The 19,160-nt window shown below is 45.3% G+C and overlaps 1 protein-coding gene across 1 annotated transcript in view; it reads right to left on the bottom strand.

The window, feature by feature from the left end:
• Positions 1 to 849: 849 nt before the first annotated feature.
• MCCC1 (methylcrotonyl-CoA carboxylase subunit 1) overlaps positions 850 to 19,160 on the bottom strand; it is a 61,456-nt gene continuing 43,145 nt past the window's right edge. The window contains exons 14-19 of the mRNA XM_055129241.1: positions 16,601 to 16,687; positions 9,785 to 9,834; positions 5,730 to 5,867; positions 4,556 to 4,663; positions 3,224 to 3,295; positions 850 to 1,193 (exon numbers count right to left, since the gene is read on the bottom strand). Coding sequence (XP_054985216.1) covers positions 1,065 to 1,193; positions 3,224 to 3,295; positions 4,556 to 4,663; positions 5,730 to 5,867; positions 9,785 to 9,834; positions 16,601 to 16,687 — 584 coding nt within the window. The 3' untranslated portion in view covers positions 850 to 1,064. The remainder of the gene's footprint in view (positions 1,194 to 3,223; positions 3,296 to 4,555; positions 4,664 to 5,729; positions 5,868 to 9,784; positions 9,835 to 16,600; positions 16,688 to 19,160) is intronic.

Here is a 19,160-nt window from a genome sequence, read left to right as displayed (position 1 = left end):
CCAAGGGCTGGAACGATAGTACAGTGGGTAGGGCGTTTGCCTTGCATGTGGCCGACCCGAGATCGATTCCCAGCATCCCATAGGGTCCCCTGAGCACCAGCAGGAGTGATTCCTGAGTGCAAAGCCAGGAGTAACCCCTGAGCACCACCAGGTGTGACCCAAAAAGCAAAAAAAAAAAAAAAGATGAGAACCAATTAGCATCCATATCTTTTAACTGCATAATAACTTACTTTCTGGTAAATAAGAAGAAAAGATTCTTGTTGAAAGGGCCAGAGGGAGAGCTCAAAGGTCAGAGTGTGCAGTATGTATGAGGCTGCAAGTTCGAGCCATATCACCCTGCCGAGTACCAGCAAGCATAGCCATGTGATCCCCAGCACGGTTGGGTGACCATAGAGAGGAATCCCCGAGCTCCTTGAGCACTGGCTTGGAGGCTCCTCCTCCCTGACCCTTTCTGAAGAAATAAACTAGGGGCTGAAGTACATTTGCCTTGCATGTGGCTGACCCAGGTATGATCCCTGGCATTCTAGAGGTTTTCTGAGTCCACCAGGAATAATTCCTAAGTACAGAGACAGCAGCAATCCCTGAAGACCACCAGTTATGGGCCATAACTCCCTCCCCCCAAAAATTGTGAAACCAAAAATAAAAACCTTCTTCAGATTTACCTCTTTCCCATGTCTCCAACATACTTCGCTGTCCATCTACATCACTGTCGTAACTTGGAAAGAATTCAGAGCTCATCAACTTTTTCTCTCCCAGTCATTCTCCTTTCACCAAGTTCCTGCCCAGCTATTTATTCTTAAAAGGTACTATGTGATACAAACTTTGAGGCAGAAATCAACCAGAGTAGCTTTCCTTAAAAAAAAGTATGATTCATTTTATTGGCATGAAATACTTTGAGACAATTTACTGTGTTTGTGATCAAAGTGCGTGATTCTCAAAGGTGAAGTGATTTGGGCACAATCAGGATCATTTTGTAAAGCAGCTGTTTTCAGCCCCCGAGGAGAGCGGGAAGGCACTTCGGCGGGTTTGGAGATGCTGCACTGCAGACAGGGACGCACCGGCCACTACTTGGCTTCCTTCTTGTCAGATTCCTCCTCTTCAAACTCAACCAAGGGCGCGTGCCGGTTGGCCTGGGAGCCTTCCTTGCAGAGCACCTTCTTGATCGTGCCGTCCTTTGGCGCCTTTATGGTGTGCTTCGGAGACACAACACGGGCCCGTGAGACAATGAAGACTGAGGACAAACCAAGCCAAGAAAGCCGGACAAGGGCCCAAAGACAAAAAAACAGGGGCGAAGGCACTTGCCTTGCAGGCAGCCAAGACAGCTGGAGCCCTGGCCTGGCACTGCGATATGGTCCCCGAGCACTCCCAGGAGTCATCCCTGAGCACAGAACCAGGAGTAGCCCCTGAGCAATGCAGGGTGTGCAACCTCCCCAAAAGAGTCACAAAAAAAGTGAAAAACATGAAGCCTACATTTTTTATTTTTTAAATTTTAAAATTAAAAAAAAATTTAAATTATTTATTTATTTGCTTTTTTTGGGGGGTTTTTAATCTTATATATACTTTGAAGTAAAAATATTTTTAAAATTTTTTTTTATTAGTGATGGGGCTGGAGCAATAGCACAGCGGCCAACCCGGGTTCGATTCCCAGCATCCCATATGGTCCCCTGAGCACCAACAGGGGTAATTCCTGAGTGCAGAGCCAGGAGTAACCCCTGTGCTTCGCCAGGTGTGACGCAAAAAGAAAAAAAAAATTTTATTAGTGAATCACCGTGAGGTACAGTTACAGACTTACAAACTTCTGTGCTTGCGTTTCAGTCATACAATGATCGAGTATCCATCCCTCCACCAGTGCCCATTTTCCACCACCAATGGTCCCAGCCTCCCTCCCTCACCCATCCCATCCCCCCAACTCTACCTCTGTGGCAGGGCATTCCCTTTTGCTCTCTGTCTTCTTTTGGGTGTTGTGATTTGCAGTAGAGGTATTAAGTGGCCATCATGTTCGGTCTATAGTCTACTTTCAGCACGCATCTCCCATTCCGAATGGGCCCTCCTAGCACCCTTTACTTGGTGGTCCCTTCTCTATCTGAGCTGCCTTTCCCCTCATTATGAAGCCTATATTTTTTAAAGGTCATCTCTGTGTCTTTTAAACCTTTTCCACATAACATCATACTGAGAAAATGACATGTTTTATGTGTGTGCTTAATTTGAATGGGAAGAATCACTCCTATCCTGACATATAGGATTAGAGGCTAGTAATGGGGAACTTTTGGCTAGCTATTAATTCTCAACTTTTTTTTGCGGGGTTGGGGGGGAGGTACACCTGGCAGTGCTCCTAGTTCTGTGCTCAGAAATCACTCCTAGTGGTACTCAATTCAACTCTCACTGTAGAATTTCATCTGGGAAGTAAAACAAATATTTTGGAGGCTAATGGTGGATATGTGGTGTGTGTGTGTGTGTGTGTGTGTGTGTGTGTGTGTGTGTTTGTGCGTACATGCACCTGCATGCACGTGCATGCATGCATGGTGTATGTGTATGTGTGGTGGTATGCTAAGGATAAAACCCAGGGTCTCAAATATACAAAGCATGAGCTCTACTGATGAGTTTTGTCCCTGGCCAGCAAGCAATTTGTTGTTGTTGTTCCTTTGTTTTTGTTCTGGTGCCACACTCCCAAGCGGGTTAACTCTTGGCTTGGAGGTCAAATATCACTCCTGATGCGCCTCCAGAAACTATATGGGGTATGAAGATTACACTCAGGTTGGCGAGGGCAAGTGTCTTTCAAGCTGTATTGTCTCTCTGCCGCCCCCACCAACACTTAGGAACCCAGGTGACTGCAATCTGTGGTCAGGGCTGAGAACTACGAGCCTGCAATTTCCAGCCACTGACAACCTAAGCACTAATTTAATTTGTTGAAGGTCATCAGTCTGATATCAAGAACCTAAATTTGGTAGATGGAAATATCAACTGTTAGCATTCAGCTGGGATCCTGATGGAATCTATGGCTGATTTCATCAGCTGCAGAATCAGAAATGAAAAAGATGGTGGCACAAAGTGAAAACGTCTGGACGAGAAGCCTGGGAAGGCTTTGTTTTCTGCCAGTGCTGCTCCAGTCTAGGGCTCTCAGTATCCAGAATGGCACTGACTGACTTCCAACATAAGGCACGAGAACAATTATAGCTGACGGCTCCCGACGGTGCCTGCCAGCCGAGCCCACAGCTTCACTCACCTCCATCTTCATGGCGATCATGACCATCAGAGAATCTCCAGCTTTGACTCTGTCTCCAGCTTTCACAAACACCTAGAGAGTCCGGGCGACTGGTTAATACCGAGAACTGCAGACTCCCTCATGGGGCTGAAATCTACAGAGCAGGGGCCGGGAGACAGCACAGGGGGGAGGGGCACAGGCACGCAAGGGTCCTGGTTGGAGTCCTAACACCTTAGGGTCCTCTAAGCACCCCTGAGGTGGCTCCCGAAGTCCTGAGCAATGCCACATCCCGGGGCCTTAGCATTAAACTGTCCTTCCCAGTTGGCGAAGTGTTGGGGGGCTGGCCCCGGGTCACCCCAAGGACTACATGGAAGACCCAAAAGCAAAATGTAAGTCTCTGTGGCTGTCTGGTCTGCCAAAGGCAATGGTGCCCTGCAAATCAGAGAGGAGAGCTACAGGTCAACCTGGCCCTGCTCTCGGATCTCAACTCTGAATAGAGACTGCACTCAACACCAAATCACATGCGGACCCTTCACTAATACCAGCCTTTCAAATTTTATTTTAGCAAGGATGTGCTTATGGGTATTAGATACAATGCCATTTTTCTTTTTTCTGCTTTTTGGGTCACACCCAGCGATGCACAGGGGTTACTCCTGGCTCTGCACTCAGGAATTACTCCTGACAGTGCTTGGGGGACCCTATGGGATGCTGGGAATTGAACCCGGATAGGCCACGTGCAAGGCACATGCCCTACCTGCTGTACTATCACTCCAGCCCCTACAAGGCCATTCTTTTTTTTTCTTTTTTTTTCTTTTTGGGTCACACCCAGCAATGCACAGGGGTTACTCCTGGCTCATGCACTCAGAAATCACTCCTGGCAGTGCTCAGGGGACCATATGGGATGCTGGGATTCGAACCCGGGTAGGCCGAGTGCAAGGCAAACGCCCTACCCGCTGTGCTATCCCTCCAGCCCCCCTACAATGCCATTATTTTGTGAAAAAACTATTTACTGTAAAATTTAACTTTAAAAGAACTCATCTTTTAAGATAAGGTTTGGTGAATACTCCACTTTAATCTTAAAATGTCTATTCAGAAGATTGTTTTATAGGAATAAAAAATAATTTTTTCATAAATTAGGCAAATGGATATTTTTCACTTAAGAATAATATAGGACTTGAATTTATTATATGTATACACATCTATCTGTCTATCTACCTATATATTCTTGTTTTCAGAAAATAGATGCTTTCCAGAAAGTAAGATCTAGAGAGAGAAAGGATATAAAAGACAAAGTTCAGCAAGGGCACTCACTGGCCTTCTTGGGCGTCGTTCTACACACACCCCCGTGATTACCTTTTCAATGGTTCCAGTCATTGGGGCAATGGCGCCTCCCTGGGTTCCCTCTGAGCTCACTGAAGATAAGTACTTGGGAACTGGAATGTCAATCTGAATACTCCCTTCCTACAAGTTAAAAACACACAGAACAAAGGCAAAAACGGTACCACTCGATATATGTTTTTAAACAAATATACAGAGGTAATAACTATTTTCAAAGTACTTGTGAAATATTAATCATCTTTAATACCAGGGTTCTAATCTAGCTGTGTGAGCCTAGAGAGCTACTCAACCCCTCTCAGACTTGGTTTTCCATTATAAAGGAGTAATGGGTACATGCTTCATAGGGTTTGAATAAAGGAATGACTATACTCAATCGTAGGTAAAGACACACACACACACACACACACACACACACACACACACACACACAATGTCTTTAATCACCGGCACTACCCTATAAGGAAATCATTCCTATTTATGGTTAGGGTAACGGAAGTCCAGGGAGGTAGGGCAAAGATTTCAACCAAGGTAGTTTCTCATTCTAGAACTTTCCATTGTACATATGTGGCTATGGAAAGGAGTAAAATGAGATGATCCCTGACTCCTCATTCTATAGCTGAGTGACTGGAATACAAAAGGCATCTCATCATAAAAAACTGTGACCTCGAAGACGATTCCTAAATGTCAAGATTCGGAAGCGGTCAAAGGCTATTTGATATTTGGTTCTCTTTCTTCTGCCCTTGGAGCGGGCCTCACAGGGCTGAGGGATCCTGACTGAAGGCCAGGGGTTAGAAACAAACCCCAAACCAACTCCATACAAAGATTGTTCAACTATTCTTTCACTTTTGAAAGGCCACCACTACACTCAACTCACTTTCCGACTGCCGACCTTCCCCACAGAAAAATACCACATCCTGAGATGCCTCTCCCAAGGGTCACCCCCTCCTGGATCCCAGATCACACGAGAAAGATGATTGGGGAAAATATTCAGGCATCAAGTGTCCAGCGAGAGCGCTGCCCACTGAAGAGAATGATCATTGCTACAAAGGCAAAGGAGAGAGGAAAACGGGAACGCCCAGAGCAATGATCAAAGGAAGTGGGATTCTTCTAATGCTAGCAGAGGAATGGCTTGTGCAAGAGATTCTTCTCCCAACTCATAACAGTACCACTTAGTATAAAGAAATATTACCATGGAAAATAGGTAGATGGTGTTTTCCAGGATAATCAGCTTTGTTTTACTAGCAGCTCCATTCACAGAACATTTCAGGTAAGTGCAGTCCTCCTCGTCATACAGCTCACCAAAGACCTGGAAAGTTTTATCTTCAATCTAAAAAAAAAAAAATAACCAAAATAAGACATTTAAGATATACGGACACCCTTACAAGAATCAGTAAAATCAGAATCAATTATTTACTTTTAATGGTTTCAAAAGGTAATAGGTAGATGTTTTTTTTAAAAAGCCACACAGGAATTTACCTGCTTAGATTTGCAAACAAAACACGTTAGCTCAGAACAGCAGTAAAACACGAAAGAGGGGGAAAAGTTTTAGAACACAGTCATAGTGCCAAAAATAAATGCTTTAGCTAAAGATTTATTTTAGAATGCTAGTAAAAATGTAAATAGAAATATAAAGCATGACAAAAATAGTAAAATTCAATTACATGTTATTAATACTTATTTCTGAGTATCTAACATCAAATTCATTTTTATCATGCTAAAGCGACTAATGAAAAAAGCTGGGAGCACATCATTAAAGGCCATATTTTTTTTAATCAAACCAATATGTAGATCAATTTAGGGGTTTCAGTTATGAGTTAACAAGATAGATTAGCTAGAATTTGATTATAACTTTCTCACTCAAAGATAAAGAACCAAATAAAAGGTTTCATACATCATTTTTCAAGAGAGTGGACAAAAGTCATGAACCTTTCTGCCACAGCAGGAAATACATTTCAGTGATCTCTCTCTCACTCACTCTCATTTCAGTTCCTATGATGTTAATGTCAAAGTCCCACGGCTATTCTTTTTAAATATATTATCTAGGTTACCTTAAAATATTTATACATTGGTTTTTATCTCTTGTTAAATATGACATTTTACTGTGTGTTATAAGCAACTAAACCAATCATCAGAGTGTTTGTGGAATTCTCAGGATAAAAAAGTTAGACTTGATGGGACTGGAGTGATAGCACAGCGGGTAGGGCATTTGCCTTGCACGCGGCTGACCCGGGTTTGATTCCCAGCACCCCATATGGTCCCCTGAGCAGTGCCAGGGGTAATTCCCGAGTGCAGAGCCAGGAGTGACCCCTGTGCATCGCCGGGTGTGACCCCCCCCAAAAAAAAAGTTAGACTTGGAATCATTTTTGCTTAAAGATTTACAAAAGCACACTCTAAGACTGTGAATGCTATTCCATGTGCATGTTATACAAATTTGCAGTTTGCTTTACCATGCACCAAGGAAAAAGGTGGTTTCCAAACCAGAAGTAATAAAATGAATGACAACGTCCATTTTACTGAAGTAATAAACTTCCTGTAGTTTTTTTTTTTTTAAATTGCAGAGAATGAAAACCAAAGTGTTTTCAGTGGGGAGAGCAAAAGTGTACCATTGATTAAATCCATTTTAAAGGATATAAAATATTTAAATTGTCGTTACAAATCTACTCCACTCTATGAAATTGTACCTTATGACAAGAATTTGATTGCACCACAGTGTTTTATTTATTTATTTATTTACCTGGCTGTGCTCAGAGGACCATATGTGGTGCTGGGGATTTGAACCAGGATCGTAATCTGCAGCCTTATGCTGTAGCACCTGGACTTACTTCCTATAATATCCCTTAACCCTGCAGTGTTTTTTTTCCCCTCAAACTTTTAGAATTTCATTTTGTCAATGTAAGAGGCTATTTTTAATTAAAAACTATTTTTAAAATACAGTGGAATTTTCTAGATAATATAGGATTTGATGATGTTACTGCTCTGACACTAATGGAACATATAGTTGTATAATCTTGGGTTTTAAATTTTTCTCAGTTTATCCTTGAACTCAACAACAACAACGACAGTGACAACAAACGAACTTGATTAAAAGGACTGGAATACATCTCTGCAAAGGAGGTACACAGATGAACAATCAGCACATGAAAAGATGTCTAAACACGATTTCATGGAAATGAAAATCTTAATCAATACTACTTGATATCCACTAGAACTGTTACAAAAAAAGTATAAAGTAAGTATTAGCAAGGAAGTAGAGAACTTGGAGTCCTCACATACTATTAGTGAAGATGTGAAATGACAGATTTTATGGGAAATAGTATAGTCGATGTCCAAAACATTAAAAATACAATAATACATATGATCTAGAAATTTCAGTTCTGGGTATATGCTTCAAAGAATTAAAAATAGTGTTGAAGGGATATTTGCATATTCCTGTCCACAGAAGCATAGTTTATGATAGTCAAAAGGTGGAAGCTACCCAAAGTGTTCAATAGATGAATGAACAAAGTGCGGTATATACAATGAGGCCCAGAGAGGCAGTTTAATGGGCAGAGCATATGTTTCGCTCAGGTTCGATGCCCACGACCACATGGTCACTAAGAACTGCAAGGAGCAACCTCCAAGCACAGAATAGGAAGTAACCTCTGAGTGTTATTAAATAAAACAACACACACACACTCTAGAATATTATTCAGTCATTAGGGCCTATGGACACATGTTATAGTATGGAAGAACTTTAAAGATATTCTGCTAAGTGAACAAAGAACCACAAGAGGACAAATACCGAAAAGTTTCAGTTATGTAAGAGACAGGGTCTGGGAGTGGTTGCGTGGTTAGAAGTGCCTGCCTTGCAGATGTGAGTCCACAAGTTCAGACTCTGTGTGTTTACTTACTTCTCTCTGTGATGCTGGAGCTAACCCAGAGTACTGCACGTGTAAGGCAAGCATTCTGCCACGGAGCTATAGCCCAGGTTCCCCGAGGCCAGGAGTTCAATCCCTGGCGCTGCCCACATGTACCTCGTGCAATACCAGGAGCGCTGCTCTCCAGGCCCTCTGGTGGCAAAACGGAATACGCAGTCTCCATTGCATAAGCCAGGTGTGTGTGAGCACAACTCCGGGGCAGGACTTCCAGCAGGCCCCTGCAGGAGCACCACAGCACAAAGAGTGGGGCATCTGGCGAGCATGCGCACACACATCACATGGAATGCGAGACTCCGGCTGTCTCCCCATGGGGATGTGAGCACAGCATGTGTGACCCCCAGGTCATCACAACAAGGACAGCTACAAGAGGGGAGGGAAGGGGATTTAAAATAGGAAAAGGACACAATGACAGAAAAGAGAAGAGAAGGGGAAGACAGGACAATGGAAGCATGAAGTGGAAGGGAAGAAAGGGAAGGGTAAGGGGAGACAAAGGGAAGACAAGGGGGGAAGGGGAAAAGGAAGAGGAAGGGAAGGAGACAGAGGGAAAGGATGGAAAGGGAGAGGAAGGAATCCAGATCAGCCAAGTCAGAGAGACAGAAAGGAGAATGGCGGCTGCCAGGATCTCATGGGGGTGGGGCCAGGGATGAGGGTGCTGGTGTTTATGGGTATAGGCATAAACCTGTAGGTATAGGTTTTGACAGAGGAAAGACATGTTGGCAATGTTGGTGCTGACGGCTGCATACCAGTGTGAACCTACATAATGATATTAACCTGTATCCGGGAAACGTTATGCCTTTGATGTCAGGTTGATAAAAATGGTAACATCTTGAAAATACATGCATTCAGATAACAAAGAAAATAAGCAGTCTCCTTTCAATTTTTCAAACAAATACAACAAACGTAACAAACATAGACAAAAGCTCTTTGGCGGGGGAGATGTCTCATGATCTTTAAAAAGTGGTTGAGGGGGTCCTATGACCAAAAGTTTGAGAAATGCTATTGCTTGAGGTATAAATCCAATCAAAGAGTTTAGGAGCTGGTTAGTTACTCAATCCAAAGCTTTTTTTTTTTTTTTGAGGGGGGGCGGATCGAGTTTTTACTTTTAAGGGGAATGAAGTCAAATCGAGTAAACAATCAGAATCTTTATAGGGATAATATCTCAACACCAGTCTGAAATAAAAGTACAAACAAATTCTCCTAATTATAGTTATAATAGTCTGTGGCTTAAGAGAAACCATAGTGCAAGAATAAACACAACAAGACAACCCTATTCAGCATGAGAGAGATCAGATTTAGGTCTGAACTGAAGAACAAAACCAAGGCTTACCTGCATGCTATATGACCCATCATGGTTATATGTTACAGCTATGGCTACATCTTTATAGAAAAAGGGGAAAAATTAAAGAAAAATTAGAAAGCATTCTTTTATTCAGTGACCCCAAATCTTACTTCAAATGTAAAGATAATTAGCTCTTAGGGGTTTCGACATCTTTTTGCTTCCTGGCAATTAAAATAAAAGGATCTAGTTAAACAGACCATGTGTGGTACCAGAGATTAAACCTGGTTGGCCATGTGCAAGGCAAACACCCTGTAAGCTGTACAACCTTCTGGCTCCATAAAGGTCACAGGACATTTAAAAAAATTTTTTTTCCAACAAGAAATGCAGCAGAATTATAGTAGAAAATGTAATGAAGTAAGAAAAGAAAAGTTCTGGTTAAGTCCTAAATCTGCTGCTGTCTGTGGCACGGTCAGCTCTTAGATCTTGATTAAGACACTTAAAATTAAGTCCCTCAATTTTTTGATCTATTCAGACCCGCCAATGGCTATGAGAATGGAACAATGATAAAACGCATAAGTTCTGGGAGGAAGCTCAATGAGCAGAGCACATGCTTTGCATGCCAGAGCTCTGGGTTTGACTACTGCGTCAAGTGCTCCCAGGAGCACCACTGGGAGTGAGCCCAAGCAATGGACTAGCAGACCCCAAGCACCATCAGGTGTGGCCCCAAAACCTTAAAAAAAAAGTGTTTCATAAATAACAAACTACGAATATACACTGTATCTCTGTCACTGTCATCCTGTTGCTCATGGATTTGCTTAGTGGGCGCCAGTAATGTCTTCATTCATCCCTGTTGCATGCTAGTGTAGCCCAATGGCATATTGGGGGCTCTTTCAGGGTCGGGGAAATAAAGACCGTCATTTGTTACTGTTTTTGGCATATCGAATACGCCACGAGTAACTTGCCAGGCTCTGCCGTGCAGGCGGGATATTCTCGGGAGCTTGCCAGGCTCTCCGAGAGGGATGGAGGAAATACCGCGTTGCTCTCTTCCCGGAGCTTTGTTTTATAGTCTCTGGATCTTGGCCGTTGCTGAGATTACATGGCGCCCACAAACTGCCCCTGGGGCCGTGTAATCTCATCAACGAATACACAACATATTCTAATTATTGTGTCACTACAGAATTAGCTGAAGACTATCCTACGAAGTGGGAAACAGAAGTTCTCTGGGGGAGACAGGACAGACCAAAGTCATTTCCTCTACTCTCTGACACTTCAACAGTCATTTCCTCAAACCTGTTTCCAAACCTCAGCCTTCCTCAACACGTTTTATGACAGGGTGATTTTTCTTCTCATCAGTTGTTTTAAAAAGGGGCAAAAATAAATTTTCATAGAAGCCAACCTCTGAAAACACGGTGCAAGTTTCTGGACCTTAAGTTTCTGGTCCTTGATGTAACTACTATTAATACTTTCATGTGCAACCTTGAGAGCCGTTAAAATGTACAAGCGTATTTTCCTTGGGGCCAACTGGATATAGTTACATGGATTGTTCCGCAGCCAGCTTTTTATTACCACAGACATACACAGCTACTTTGTTCTTTCAGTAGCTGTCAGGGCACACTTTCAGAGGTCCCGAGAGGGTGCTGGGGTGAAGGCACGCCCCTTGCACACCGCTGACTCTGCTCTGATCCCTGGCACTGCAGATGAGTCCCCCGGGCACTGCCTGGAGTGATCCCAGAGCACGGAGCTAGGAATAAACTACAACAGGGTGTAGCCCAAACACCCCCGGCCACCAAGCGATGAAAGTTACTTGCTCTTGAAGTGCTCGATTTATGTAGATGTAGTGTTCCATTTAATATCCACAACAACCCATTCCCCTCTGGGTGTGGACACTTGGGGCTTGGAGAGTGAATGATTCATGCACAGGTCACAGGAGACAAACAGAGGCACAATTCAGGCCCACACTCTTACTCCGAGGCCTGTATTGGTCCGACCTCCCTGTCCACAGACTTGTCCAGTGTCAAACACTAACCACCTCCAAAGAAATAAAAACTGAGACCAACACATCTTTTTTCCCTCTTTTTCTCAGAATATCCTTCTTTTTAATTATTATTATTATTATTTAAAACAAAAACTGTGTACTAGGAGTGGGGATGAATTCAATTTCCCTGCCCTATTTCCTGTCAGTATCTCTAACCCTTCTGAAAGGAAATGCACCCGGTTCCCTAGATGGATGTCAGCAGATGCAGAGAGGGAAATTCTTCCCTACATGAAAGGGGGAATGAATGAGTTGCTCCCACATGGAGGCAGCTGATGACTGTCCCAGAGAGCTGAAACACACTTATTTCATACGGTATGGGAGTTTATATAACGAGGCGTAGGTGAGCACCTGGAGGGCCATACGCAAATCTGGCTTCCTCGTTTACTATCAGCATGAAAAGCACTGGGCCGGGCTGCAGAGATGACCAGGGTTAAGCACCAGCTTTGTATGTGGGAGGCCCAGGCTCTGTACACGGGCACTGCGGAGAGTGACCTGTAAGGGATTCCCCGGCCACACAGCAGCCCCTAAGCACAGCTAAGTTTGCAACAGAAAGGAAGGAAGGAAGGAAGGAAGGAAGGAAGGAAGGAAGGAAGGAAGGAAGGAAGGAAGGAAGGAAGGAAGGAAGGAAGGAAGGAAGGGAGGGAGGGAGGGAGGGAGGGAGGGAAGGAGGGAGGGAGGATGGGAGGGAGGGAGGAAGGGAGGAAGGGAGGAAGGAAGGAAGGAAGGGAGGGAGGGAGGGAGGACGGGAGGGAGGACGGGAGGGAGGGAAGAAGGGAGGAAGGGAGGAAGGAAGGAAGGAAGGAAGAAAGGAAGGAAGGAAGGAAGGAAGGAAGGAAGGAAGGAAGGAAGGAAGGAAGGAAGGAAGGAAGGAAGGGAGGGAGGGAGGAAGGAAGGGAGGGAGGGAGGGAGGAAGGAAGGAAGGAAGGAAGGAAGGGAGGGAGGGAGGGAGGGAGGGAGGGAAGGAGGGAGGGAGGATGGGAGGGAGGGAGGAAGGGAGGAAGGGAGGAAGGAAGGAAGGAAGGGAGGGAGGGAGGGAGGACGGGAGGGAGGACGGGAGGGAGGGAAGAAGGGAGGAAGGGAGGAAGGAAGGAAGGAAGGAAGAAAGGAAGGAAGGAAGGAAGGAAGGAAGGAAGGAAGGAAGGAAGGAAGGAAGGAAGGAAGGGAGGGAGGGAGGAAGGAAGGGAGGGAGGGAGGGAGGAAGGAAGGAAGGAAGGAAGGGAGGGAGGGAGGAAGGAAGGGAGGGAGGGAGGGAGGAAGGGAAGGAGGGAGGGAGGGAGGGAGGAAGGGAGGAAGGGAGGAAGGAAGGAAGGAAGGAAGGAAGGAAGGAAGGAAGGAAGGAAGGAAGGAAGGAAGGAAGGAAGGGAGGGAGGGAGGGAGGGAGGAAGGGAGGAAGGGAGGAAGGAAGGAAGGAAGGAAGGAAGGAAGGAAGGAAGGAAGGGAGGGAGGGAGGGAGGGAGGGAGGAAGGAAGGAAGGAAGGAAGGAAGGAAGGAAGGAAGGAAGGAAGGAAGGAAGGAAGGGAGGGAGGGAGGAAGGGAGGAAGGAAGGGAGGGAGGGAGGGAGGGAGGAAGGAAGGGAGGGAGGGAGGAAGGGAGGAAGGGAGGAAGGAAGGAAGGAAGGAAGGAAGGGAGGAAGGAAGGAAGGAAGGAAGGAAGGAAGGAAGGAAGGAAGGAAGGAAGGGAGGAAAGGAGGGAGGGAGGGAGGAAGGGAGGAAGGAAGGAAGGAAGGAAGGGAGGGAGGGAGGGAGGGAGAGAGAAGGGGAGGGAGGGAGAGAGGGAGGGAGGAAGGAAGAGAGGAAGGGAGGGAGAGAGGGAGGGAGGGATCCCTGAGTGTGATCCCTGAGTGCAGAGCCAGGAGTCAGCCCTGAGCACTGCCCGGTATGGCCCCAAAACAAAAACAAAATTACTAATTTCTCTATATCTTAGTTCTCTATTAATAAAGTTGATATTAATGGTAACACTGGCATTATTTTTCTGAAAACTCAAATAAAATAGTCCACAGGAAGCACTTAAGTATAATATCTGACATAAACCAAGCACTCAATCTTAGCTATTAATATGATTATTATTATTGCTGTGGTTATAACAGGCTGCCAGTAAGGGAGAATGCTGCTCCCATTTGAATATTTACTTTAGATTCATCACCACGCTGGGTGCAGGGTTTGCTTTGTGGTGCCTTTCCCTTATTCATCCACAGCTGATGCAGGTTTGCATTCACTATCGATTCACTAGGATGTAGCTCAAAGTCGCCGTATTCAAATCTAAAAAAACAACTGGGAAGGTGCCAAGTGGTGTAGCTTGGGGCCACGCCCTGGAGTCCTCAGAACCAAACCCGGTGACTCCCACATCACGCCTGACCCCCACGCAGACGTGTTTGGGAAGGATGGTGAGACACGGGTGCAGCCAACAACATTGCGGGCGGGCTTTCCAATTCTTTGTTTATTTTTTAATTACAAAAAAATTCCAAGAAATAGAGTATAATTCAAGCCCCTATTCAGTGCCTCGGTGGAAAATCATGTCTAAACAACCATTGGGTCATCTGAATTTTAATTCATGTCCTCATTTTGTGGTGCCAAGGGAGAAACCCAGCACCTCCCACGTACAGGTGTATGCCCCACGCAATCGCACCCTTGACCGTGAAGGTCACTCATGACTTTGCCCCTCTGTGTCAAAACCAAAGACCAATTTATTTTTCCTGTTTAATTCTGGCTGAAGAAGTCACGGACACTTCGGTGGCTGCTACTTGCAATCAGAAGGTAGAGATCTGGAGTAAGACCAGGACCAGAGAGATAGTACAGCAGGGATGACACTCGCCCTGAAGGGGGCGGACCAGAGTTTGATCTCCGGCATCCCATACGGTGCGCTGAGCACCACCAGGAGTAATCCCTGAGCACAGAGCCAGGAGTGAGCACTGGACACCTTTGTGTGCGGCCTCAAACAAAATAACAAGGAAAAAGAGGTCTTGGATAAGATACTCCCAGCCTGCAGAGGCTGTTTTGTAGAGTGGGACGCCAGGCACACAGGGATGCGTGAGCCAGCTGCAGAATGCTACTACACAGAATGCGACCGAGTGTTTACAAAGTTTCTAGAGAAAGCCTGAAGGCTTCAAGATGCTCCAACACACTAGAGGTAATGAACATCTGGGGGGGGGAGGGGAGGAATTAGCCAAAGGGTCAAGGGTCATTAACTAACAACTCGGTGAGCAAAGGTTTGTTCATGTCTGAGTGCATACCTGCAGTGAGGTGAGGCGACTCTGACAAGGGAGGAAGGATATGCTGGCAGGAGTCTGTCCCACCCGTGGGCACATTTTTTGACAATGGCACTTCCACCGCCCAGTGACACCTCACCTGCAAGGCGATCCCCTCTGTTCTCACTGGACTCACTCCCACTGGGCTTTCTGCAAGTCAGCCTGCAGCAGAAGGGACACTGTCGCCAGCTAGCCAAGCCTGCGGTCCCTCGGCTACACTGTCCAGTCACAGGCTGATAAAATCCCTCCTGCCTCCCCTGGCTTCAGATACAATAAACCAGTCTCCCCTTCGAACCCATCCCAGTTGGTTCAGAAAAACAAAAAACAAAATGACACAAAAACATAAAAAAAAAAAAAGGCCTTGGGAAGATTGGTAGGAATGGCAGGAGGCAGGGGGAGAAAGCCACGCACAGCCCCGAGGGAGCCACTGGGCCTTCCAGGTCTGTTTCATCAGCCACACACAGGGGGCAACAGTGACTGCCCCGGGTCGGTGTGACAACAGGAATTTACAGGTGATAAGGTGCTTAATAAATTATAGCTTTTTCACAGCTCACATCACCGGAAACACTGCCTGAGAAGTGAATAATCCTCCCTCCTGCAAGAAATTTGGGGTATTGCTTTTCATTCTTTGGGAGAGTGTTGGGCCACCCCTGGTGATACGCCTATTCCTAGCTCTGTGCTCAGAGGTCTCGCCTGGCAGTGCTCAGGACCGTCGTGATATTGGGGGTTGAACTGAGGGTCCCGGCATGCCAGGGCAAGGCCTCCACTCTGCACTATCTCTCCAGCCCCAGATGTTGTTCTTCTGATTTAAATGTAATATATTTTTCCTGAAGAGAAATGACAAAGCAAATATATATATATATATATATATGTGTGTGTGTGTGTGTGTGTATACTATATATATATAAAGAAAAGAGGGCAGAAAAAGGCTGCATTAAAAATCACTCCAATGATAAACTCATTCCCATCTCCCATTTCTGGCCCCTTCCATTTCAGTTATTTTGCTATATATATATGCTGTATGACATGATTTTTTAAAGAATATTTTAGAAATATAGGAAAAAGCATAAAGAAGAAAAATAAATACCACTAACTTCACCAACTAGAGCCAATTCAATTCTACTACATAGGCATGCTTCCTTCAGTGGGATTTTATTATTTATTTGGGTGGTTTTTGGTTTTTGTTTTTTGGGTCTCACCCGGCAATGCTTAGGGGTTACTCTTGGCTGTGAACTCAAAAATTACTCCTGGAGGTGCTTGGGGGACAATATGGGATGCTTCGGACCAAACCTAGGCTGGCTGCATGCAAGGCAAGTGCTCTACCCACTGTACTATCCCTCCAGCCCATTTGCTTTATTTTAGGGGTCACACCCAGTGGCGCTTCATTCAGGGGTCACCCATGGTGGAACCCTGGGACCGTATGGTATGCCAGAGATTCAACCAGGGTCCGCCACATCAAATCAAGTGCCCTGCCCACTGTACTATCACCCTGGCTAGGGCCCAGCGCTTGATCTCGCTCTCTTTTTTAAATCACATAAATAATGTAAAGTGAGTCGTGTTTCCCTTTTAATGACATAACACTTACTGTTTGTCCCATCCTTGAGAGTCATATTTCTGGTGTAAGAGGTGTTTAGTCTCCTTCCGCTGCTGGATGCAAATGGAGAGTACTGATCTAGAAAGAAAGTTCAATGACAAATTTACGAACGTCAACTGCACTGGAGTCAGACCTTAGGGAAGGGAGCAGAGAGCGCGAGTCCTACGCTGACAGCCCAGATATGGTTTTCTTGCTCTCATCTTTCAAAATTTCAATCAGAAACAGGTTCCCCCCACTCTCCAAAAGTAGAACTTTCTTATTTGGTGTGATCTGATAAGCTATTTTTGGGGTTTGAGAAGGCTCGAGTTTTTTCCATATAAATTAAACGGTAATAGCATTGCCAAAAATAACCTATCGAGTTATACCAAACAGGAGGCGCTGTCACTTTCAGAGCGTGGAGGGAACCTGTACTTACATTTCCATCTCAGGAAATTCCATATGAAAAATCCCAGCTTTTCTTTTTTTCTTTTTCTTTTTTGATTTTTGGGTCATACCCGGCGATGCACAGGGGTTACTCCTGGCTCTTGCACTCAGGAATTACTCCTGGCGGTGCTCAGGGGACTATATGGGATGCTGGGAATCGAACTTGGGTCAGCTGCGTGCAAGCAAATGCCCTACCCACTGTGCTACTGTTCCAGCCCCCCAGCTTTTCTTAAAGAAAAAAAAAATCTGAGTATTTGTAGCTAAACCATCCTCTGGTGGCGTACATTGCACAATGATCTACCCTTTTGGATAGAACAACTATTTTACAGGCCACCGGATCTCTACCCCTTACTATTTTCCTTTCCCCTGGCTTTTTTTTTTTTTAAAGCCATATACACTCCTGGCCCAGTCCATAGGCATGAGTGTACAACCTTTGCTGGTCAATAACCAGGAGCTACAGTATAGCTAAATAAAAGTCTTTTCTGAAGTTCATATCTGTGCCAGTAATACATTTAAATTAAAGAATAAAGGCAGGTGACAGCAAGAGGAAATGATGTTGGATAATACTGGCTTTGCCTCTGTTGTTATGACAATGTCCATCCCCACCCTTCGGGATTCCTATCTAAGCATGCTGTAAGGGGGGGAGGATGAGAACTGAGACTTTTGTGACTCTGAGATCTTTGAGGACTAGAGGGTCTGTGAGGGCTAGCTGGGGACTAGATGAAGACAATGACTGGAATTAGAAGACAACGAGACTATGACGAGACGAGGAAGAAGATATAACGAGAGAGAGGACTTTGAGGTCTACGAAGGGACTAGGAGGATCGAACTATGATGTCTGGGACTACGACCAAAACTACGACTAGGATCGCACTGTAAGGGGAGAGATCGGACTACGCTGGGGAGGAGAGAGAAATAAACTGACTACTGACCAGCCTGGGGCCTGGGCCCAGTTTCTCTGTTCCCCCGGTCCTTTGTCCATCCCTCGCTGTTGTACAGCCTGGGTAGGCAGCTCTCAGCCACTGACCCTCAAGTCCTGCACGTGCCCACGCTTTATCTTTGAAACTCACCATGCTTCATTCTAAAAACACTAAAGTCAGGCCCCAGAATACCACCCAGGGTATATTTGATGTGATTCTTCACATGGAAGGACAGAATGAGGACAAACCATGAGTCTCCTAGAAAAGTTTGGGGTCAGAGAGAGAGTACAGCAGGCAAGGCACCTGCCTTGCAAGCAATGATCTGGGTTCCATCCTTGGCACCCCACATGATGTCCTAAGAACTGCAGGAGTAATTCCTGAGTACAGAGCCCAGGAAGTGACCCCTGAGGTTCTGGAGCGATAGCACAGTGGGTAGGGCATTTACCTTGCACATGGCCAACCCGGGTTCAATTCCCAGCATCCCATAGGGTCCCCTGAGCACCGCCAGGAGTAATTCCTGAGTGCAAGAGCCAGGAGTAACCCCTGTGCATCACCGGGTGTGACCCAAAAAACCAGAAGTAACCTCTGAGCATTGCCAGGCATTGCCCAAAAACTAAAAAAAAGTAACTATATCGCTTTTGTTTTTGATTTTTCCCTATCCCACCCCTGCTTTATTGCCGAGTATTGAGTCCAGGGCTTCACGCACTCATGTAAGGCAAGTTCTCTACAGCTAACCTACATCTCCCGCTCCAGAAGTAGTTATATACATTTTGTGCTTTACACATACGTAACGTGCTTGAATAAATCCAGAAATTAAATAACAAGAGCCCACAATAGTACAGGCAAACACAATCATCCTAATAACAAAGAGATGAAAGGATTCAACTCTTTTCCTCTACTTGCCGTAAAGGTCAGAGCCAGCCTGTGTAAACTGGAGTGAGAGCTCAGCTCTGGCTCGATTTAGAGGCAAGAACTTTCTAGTGGAGAACCGGCTGAAACGTGATCACATGATAAAAAAAGGAAGTAGCTCGACCAGGAACTGTGGGTAACCAGAGGGAACGGGAGTCTCTATTGCTAAGGAAGTTGCCACGGTTTTGAGGCTAAAATAAAGCAGGTCGTGCCAGGAGAGACAAATAAGGTGAGTAAAAAAAAGGGAATGAACACAGGATATGGGGATATGGGCTGTAAAGATCCACCTCCACATTGTT

The sequence above is a fragment of the Sorex araneus genome, chromosome 2 (assembly GCF_027595985.1).
Source record: "Sorex araneus isolate mSorAra2 chromosome 2, mSorAra2.pri, whole genome shotgun sequence".
NCBI classification, from domain to species: Eukaryota; Metazoa; Chordata; class Mammalia; order Eulipotyphla; family Soricidae; genus Sorex; species Sorex araneus.
The sequence above is the reverse complement of the archived record's forward strand: the minus strand, read 5'-3'. Positions and strand labels throughout refer to the sequence as shown.